A 7,872-nucleotide genomic window follows, 5' to 3' on the forward strand; every position below is an offset into this window, starting at 1 on the left:
GGCCATGGGCAGGGCCTGGGGGGGCTATGGGGCAAAGGAAAGGGGAAACACTCCCCACAGCACATTTATGGAATCATGGAATCATTCCGGTTGGAAAACACCCTCAAAATTGTCGAGTCTAACCATTAACACTGTCACTAAACCATGTTTTGGGGGGTTTCCATCAGCTCAGCTGGGCTGTGAGATTCCCAGTGCTTAAGGGGCTGGCAAAAGGATGGAGACCCCATCCTGCTCCTGCCATGGCACCTTCTCTGTCCCCAAAACCAGCTGCAGCGACCCTGCCCAGCGCCCGCCACGTCCCCGCACACCATCCTGCTCCTCCACCACCAGCCCCTCGCCCACAAGAACAAACTTGACCCCACTGCACCCACTCTGCCTCGCCTGGGATGTGGCCAGTGATTCATTTCTCGCTGCCAAAGCTCCGTGTTGACATTCGAAGGGGTGTTATCGCGGGCGCTGCTGAGGGTGTACCTGTTGGTATAAGAACGGTGCCGCCGCGCTGCCGGCACCCGCAGAGCCCGGCCGAGGCCAAGTCGTCGATATGAACCACCTCCTCGTCCTCCTCCTCCTCCTCGCCATGCTCTGCCTCTCCCTGGCCAGTGGGTTGAAAAGGTAAGGGGGTGCCCAGGGTGCGCCCCAGCTCCTGGGGCTCTCGGAGGGGTTTGCTCCCAGGGTCGGTGCAGTGATGAGCTGCAGAGCTGAGCTCCCCGGCACGGACACCCTGCAGCTGCATGGGGACAAGGGGACCCCATGGGGCTCTGCTGGTTTGTTCCCATCAAACTGTTGGCTCCGTGGCCGCTTCCATCCCCCCGGGCTCCTGTCAGCTGCAGCCAGGTCTGCGGGATGAGCTGCCGGCTGCAGCCGAGGGCTGTGCAAACAGATGGTGCAGAAAACACCAGCGTGACGTCCCCTCTCCCAGCCTGGGGGGCTTTTTCTTTCACTCACATTAAGCTCCTTCCCAACCCACAGCTGCAATCAGGCCTGCGCTGGGGTATGCAGGCTCTCCTGCCAGCTTTACCCTTGATTTCCTGCCTCCTAAACCAGATCAAATCCCCTGTTGTGCTGCGACTTGTCTAGGAAGCGTCGCCACGGGGGATGCGGGACACAGCTGCATCCTGGTGGCACTGGGACCCTCGGGGTGTCCCCGGCCGAGTGATCAGGACCTTTGCTCGGCAGGGTGACCCTGACGCGGCACCGCTCTCTGCGGAAGTCGCTGCGGGACCGCGGGCAGCTCTCCCACTTCTGGAAAACCCACCGGCTCGACATGGTGCAGTACAGCCAGGACTGCGCCGCCTTCACCGAGACCAGCGAGCCCCTCATCAACTACCTGGACGTAAGCGCGGGGGCACCGAGGGGCGCTGAGTCCCAGCACTGTGTTGCGTACACCCCAAAAGCACATTATTCATTTGCATTATTAGTCCCCAGTGCCCAAATCCTTCCCAGCAAGCTCCCCCCATTACCACACACCCTGCAGCCCCTGCCCGGCGTGCCAGGGCTCGCTCCTGCCCGCTCCTTTGTTCCCAGGAATGCAATGATGGCTGGGGACAGGGAAGCATATTCATGGCAGGCGCTGCCAGCCCTCTCCCAGCTCTCAGTGCTCTCGGGCACACAACGGGGACACAGATTTCCCCCGAAACTACACACGCCACAGAAGACCCCACCACAAAGGGCACAGAACCAGAGGGGGAAGGTGTTCCCCAGGCTCCTCCCATTCCCCAGAGCATGAGGGTCCTGTCCCCAAAGCCCCTGCCCCTGTCTGCACCCCGCAGATGAGGGTCCCCTCGGGGCCCGGCCTCGCGCCCAATCCAGCAGGAAGAGGATGGTGCCGTGCCTGCTGTCCTGCCTTTTGTTATCGCCTTGCCTTGCTGTTCCTTAAATATTTGACTCCTTTTATTTCACCTGGCACGATATGGCCTTGACAGGTCAAACACTGCCCTGGTGCCAGCCATCCCCTGCGCCGAATCCCATCAGTTCCCCTTTGCTGGGATTTCTTGGTGTGCCGATGGCTAACGTCCCCGCTCTTTGCTAGATGGAGTATTTTGGGCAGATCTCTATCGGGACCCCCCCCCAGAACTTCACCGTGGTATTCGACACAGGCTCCTCCAACCTCTGGGTGCCGTCCGTCTACTGCGTCAGCAAAGCCTGCGGTGAGTACGGGGGTCCCCGATCAACCAGCTGCAGTGGGACCTTGGGTGACACCCTGGGGGTGTCCCCAGGGAGGCTGTGGGGTCACCAGCACACACAGCCCAGGGACGCTGGGGTCCTTCTCATCCAGCTGAGCTTTGCAAGGCACACACACACACACACACAAGCAGTAAGCAGGGGAGCCCCAGCGGGTTGGCTGGCTGGCGCGGGCAGCAATCGCACCACCTGCAGCATCAGCCCACGGGAGCTCTCGGACGTGCTCTTTAGGCCATTCTTATGAGAGCGCCTTTAAACAAACAAGCCCAGAGGATAGCACATAATACAGCTTGTCAGCGAGGGGCTGGGAGGCACAGAGACTATGGGGTGATTCCAGGCTGGCTGCCCGCGGCTCCGCGGGTGACAAGGACAACACTTGTTCGGGCTGTCAGGACACGAAGCATCTCTGAGCAGCCCCAGGGCTCCAGGTGCTTCCAACAGAGCCCAAAGGGGGTTGGGGAAAATAGCTGGGTACAGCAGTGCCCATGGGGCTGTGAGAGAGGAACAGCAATGCTGCTGATCTTCAGGTCTCATAAAAATATTGCACAAGCTAATCCCTCTCCCCTTAGCAAACCTAACGCCCTCCAGGCGGGTTGAAATGGGGTAAGTTTGGTCCCTTCTCAAAACGCCTTCATGTCCTGTTGCCTCCCAAGCAGCTCATTCCCTCGGCAGCGTGTCCGTGACACAGGCGTTTTGGCGATGCCACGTTGCCCCATCGGTTTGCTCGGAGGCCGGTCCCGGCCACCAGGCACAGCAGGGGCTCCCGGCATCCCTGGCAGATAAACAGCATTTCTGGTGACAGCTCCCATCTCGTTCCCCAGCCGAGCACGCCAAGTTTCAGCCGTCGCAGTCCAGCACGTACCAGGCGATAGGGACGCCTTTCTCCATCCAGTACGGGACCGGCAGTTTGACAGGGGTCATCGGATCTGACCAAGTAGTCGTGAGTCATCTTTGGTTTCTCCTGCTCTGGACAACGTGCCTGGGACTTACCTACAGACTCAGCATCAGCATCGAGCATCCTCCTCCTCCCCGCAGGTCGAGGGCCTCACCGTGAACAACCAGCAGTTTGCAGAGAGCATCAGCGAGCCGGGAAAAGCCTTCCTGGATGCCCCATTTGACGGGGTCCTGGGGCTGGCTTACCCCTCGCTGGCCGTGGATGGGGTCACCCCCGTCTTCGACAACATGATGGCACAAAATCTGGTGGAGCTGCCCATATTCTCCGTCTACCTGAGCACGTACGGACGCCGCTTTGCTCCAGGCTGTTGCTTATACTTAGGCATTGCTTTTTTTGGGGGGGGCTGCTATGATAAGAATGTTTTACTGGGATAGTAAAGGGGGTTTTTTTGTACCACACTGAGTATCACAGGAATGAGGCAAATGGCCCTAAGCATTTGTGGGAAGAGCGTGGATATAAATCCACCCATTTAAATGTGATGTAAAAGAGCGAAAATCCCTCACGTCTCCTCCTCCCTCCAGGAACCCTGAATCCTCACTGGGAGGAGAGCTGCTCTTTGGTGGCTTCGACCCCTCTCGTTTCATGGGGACCCTGAACTGGGTGCCGGTCACGCAACAAGGGTACTGGCAGATCCAGCTGGACAAGTGAGTGGTGCTGGGGAGGGAGAGAAGGATTGGCCTGGGATGGGGGAACAGGACAAATCCCTCCTGCTCCTTCTCTCTTTCCTCCTCATCCAGCATCCAGGTGGCGGGGACAGTGGCTTTCTGCATGAACGGCTGCCAGGCCATCGTGGACACTGGGACATCACTCATCACAGGTCCCACCAAGGATGTCAAAGTGTTGCAGAATTATATTGGTGCCACACCTGTGGATGGAGAGGTAAGAAGGAGGATGGGGAAAGGAGCGGGCAAAGCCCTGGGATGCCCACCCCACCGGGAGGGTTCCCGTGGAGCAGCATCGCTGCTGTTTTGCAGTACGCCGTGGAGTGCAGCAACCTCAACGTGATGCCTGATGTGACCTTCACCATCAACGGGCTCCCCTACCAGCTCAGCGCCCAGGCGTACACCCTCGTGGTACGACTGCAGCTCCACTGCTGCCACCACCCCCAGTTCCCATCCGCCGCGTTGGAAAAGGGGCTCTGGAGACAAGGGTGGCCCTGAGCCACCCTGGGAGCTGACTCGTGTGTCCCAACAGCTCATGAGCCCCATTGCTTCATGCATGGGACCCACAGTCACCATTCCTGCGTGTCTCCATGTGCGCAAGGCTCTTGAGCTCACCCCAGCTTTGCCCTTCTCCTTCCCCAGGAGAACAGCGACGGCATGGCCTTCTGCACCAGCGGCTTCCAGGGATTGGACATCGCCCCTCCCTACGGGCCCCTCTGGATTTTGGGCGATGTTTTCATCCGTCAGTTTTACTCCGTCTTTGACCGTGGCAATAACAGGGTGGGGTTGGCCCCCGCTGTCCCTTAGGGCTGTGACATCCCGTGGGGCAGGAGGGGAATGGAGCCACTGGGCTGCTGCCCTCAGGCAGGGCAGGGGATGTCACCGCTGCACCAGTGTCCCCAGAGGTGGTGAAGACACCCGGGGACCGCGGCTGAAGAGCCCTGCCAAAGTTTGGTCCACGCCAGGAAGCCATTTCATAATGAATGTAAAAAAGTCTCAAGCATCTCTGTGATCTGCTTTGCAGATTCTCTTTTTTTTAATTATTTTTTGAAAGGGTCAATAAAAGCTTTAATAAAACAAAGCCTGCCATGCTCGTGTTGTGATTAGCACAGCAGTAACCCTGCAGATTTCAGCTGGAGTGTTAAATTCTCCTTCCTTGGCCTCTGCCTTCCTCCCTGACGGGCTAAAATCCCCAGTGCCTCCCTGGCACTGCCAGGGCTCGGTGTCACTGGAGTGTCCCTGCTCTGGATGCAGCCCCGGTGGTGCAGGAGATGCTGCTGCCCCTGGGCAGCGCTGGTTCGGAAAGGTCGGCCTCTGTGGTCCTTAGCTGGGATTTCCATAAGGGCAGAAGAGAACACTTGGTCCAGGTGGAGCAGAAAGTCCCTGGAGGTGATTTGGGCACCCTCGAGCATCCCACTGAACCCAAGGTGATGGCTGCAGGCAGGAGCAGCAAGTTCACCGCGAAAATGTGGCTCTTTGGCAGCCTGAGCTGGTGCAGATAAACAAGAAGGTCACAATAACACTGGAGAGACCCTGGGGCTCTTTCTGTGCCACAAAACTCCCAGAACAACTGGTGATTTCCAATGAATTTTGCTTCCATCCTTGGGATGGCGGGAGGGCACTTGCAAAGCCAACACAATCAATGGGTGCTCAAAGCAAGAGAGGGCGAACCAGCTGCCAAGCTCTGCAGCCAGTGCTGGGCTGGTTCAGGGGGTGGGGATCCAGGGGTGTGGGGGTGGTTTTGGGGGGGCTGGGGGTGCTGCCAGCCGTGGGGCTCCCTGTGAGTCGCTGCAGCGCATGTGACTTGCTGGCAGTGCGAGGGATGCGGGAGCAAGCACGAGCAACAGCGGCTCACGCATGATGCATCCCCAGGCACGCATGGAAGGCAGTGAGAAAGGGAAGCACAGAGAAGGGTTATTTTTATCGGTGCCTTTGCTCAGTTTTCCTGCCTGATACCGAGCCAGACCCTGCACCGAGCTGGTGTTGACGTGCCAGGGTCCTCAGGCTTCGTGGCTGCTGCATCTTCCCCAGACTGGAGCGCACATTAGGGTTGGGGTGGAGAGTGCTGGAAAACTCAGGTCTGGCTGCAAACTTTGTGGCTCAGCCTTGTCGTTTGTAATAAAGAAAAATATCTTCCTTACTCAGAAACATCGATTGTGGCACTGACAAACATATGGTTTCTGTAACCGGTTCCTGTATTGACTTCGCCTCAGCTGCGCTTTCCCCAGGCAAGACCCAGATAAGGTGCAGAGGCAGCTGGACAAAGGTCTCCTCTCCCTCTTCCAGCTTAACTCTTAGCACTCCAAGGTGCTGCTGGGCACCAAGCCCATCACCGCAGCCATAGGCATGGGGGGAGCATCCAGCTCCAAGGGACCACCCAGTGTCCCCAGACAGCAGCAAGAGGTGGCCTGGCCTGGACTCGACCAGGATGGCTCTGCTGCCATGTGCATTTGGGGTCCCAGAGGTTCCCATGCCCCCTTGGCAGGTTTTGAGGGGTCCTCTCCAGCCTTCATCCCGATGCACTGCAGATGGTCAGGGGATGTTGCTCTAGCAAATACTGAGCATTCCAGTAGGGACCAGCTGGGCTCCTGCTGTCCCCTGGGGAGTGGAGGTGGCCTAACAGCTGTGACATGTTGGTCACTTGGAAACCTTTTGCCTTCTTCCTCTTCCCTCACTCTCACTGCCCTGCGAGCCTCGCCGCAGGGAACACCCCGTCCTGTCCTTGTCCATGCGCAACATTTCTCTAGACATGACAGTCCTCAGCTGGTGTTTCATCATTGCCTTGCTGCGGGATCTTCCTCATAGTCACAGGGCACGAAAAGCACGCTTTTTTCCCCCAGAACTGCTGACTTGGTGCAGCAGCCAGGACAGGATTGTAGCTGTGGTTGCGGGAGGTGCCGAGCAGCACGTTGGCCGTTGCCTCTTCACCAGCACTCCCGCCGCCTTCATCCGGGGCGAAGCTCACATGGCTGCACCGGGGGCGGTGAGGAGAGCAGGAGCTCTGGGAAAATCCCTTTTCCTGCGAAATCAAACAAAAGGAGAGGCAGCGCTGAGCTGGGGTTGGGTGCCCCGGTGGGTACAGCCCCTCCCGCCCGAAAGCAGAAGTGGCCGCGGGCATCGGGTACAGCAACGCAACCGCAAACCCCATCTCCAGCGGCGTGGAGAGACATCAATCATCTGACCGGGTGAGCAATGTCCATCCCACCGGGCTGGGGGAACACGCGGAGAGGAACGAGGGCAGAAGTCGTCCAGGAGGGAGTCTGGACGAAAGAGTCTTGCTGCAAGGGCAAAGGTGAAGCAGTACGATGCAAACAGGTTGAAAACAGGGATTAGGAGAGACCTGCTTCGGGGAAACATCAGCCTTTTACCCACCACCGGTGAGAACCGGCTCATGTGCTTCTCCTCCCTCAGCCCAGCTCCTCCCAGTGCCTGCCCTGGGGTGGGGGGAAACAGATTTTTCTGGCCAGACAAGTCTCCAAATTACACCTGGGAAGGAGGAGAGGAGGGATTTTTCCTGCTGAGCGCAGCAATCTTCCCTGAGATCCCACTCTGCTCCCCCCTGCCCTCTCCCCTCCTGCTTGCTAATGGAGGTGAAGCTACACTGACCCCACAGCCCCCCAAAGGGACCCCTGCCCCTCTGCTCCCCTCTCTCTGCCACACTGAGCCCGCAGCCCCACCTCGTCTGCCACTGTCCCCCCGCTGTCCCCAGCTCCTGCTTATCCCATCCCGTGCTATCGCAGCTGCCTGAGCAAAGTCCAGCGTGGCTCCCGTGGGCTCTGGGGATGCTGCCAATAGCCCCGCTGGGCTTTTGTTCTCAGCCCTAAAGAATCCCCTGGCAGGAACGCAGATAAGGGGTCACGGGGAGGTGGGTAAAGGGTATCAGGGGGATCCTGAGCAAGACGAGAGGTCAAAAGTCAATCCCAAACCGCAGGGGATGAGTGCAACGTTGCTCTCTTTCCCTTCTCAGCCCTCAAGCTGTGACATCCCAGCACCCGCGGCTGCTCCGCCAGCTCCGGAGGATCTCGGCCCCTCTTCCTGCTGATGTCAGAGCGCAGGGCCCCGCAGCCGCAGGCG

The 7,872-nt window shown here is 58.8% G+C and overlaps 1 protein-coding gene across 1 annotated transcript; it reads left to right on the forward strand.

Annotated features, from left to right (window-relative positions):
- Positions 1-565: 565 nt before the first annotated feature.
- Positions 566-4,605, forward strand: CTSE (cathepsin E; the record flags this gene model as incomplete). The annotated part of the gene is made up of 9 exons (XM_080358477.1): positions 566-612; positions 1,177-1,333; positions 2,030-2,147; positions 3,003-3,121; positions 3,217-3,416; positions 3,658-3,780; positions 3,874-4,015; positions 4,111-4,209; positions 4,441-4,605. Exons 1-9 carry the CDS (start codon positions 578-580, stop codon positions 4,603-4,605), a joined length of 1,158 nt encoding a protein of 385 aa, XP_080214603.1. The 5' UTR covers positions 566-577.
- Positions 4,606-7,872: the final 3,267 nt, after the last annotated feature.

This window comes from Nesoenas mayeri, assembly GCF_963082525.1.
Source record: "Nesoenas mayeri genome assembly, chromosome: 23".
Classification (NCBI taxonomy): Eukaryota; Metazoa; Chordata; class Aves; order Columbiformes; family Columbidae; genus Nesoenas; species Nesoenas mayeri.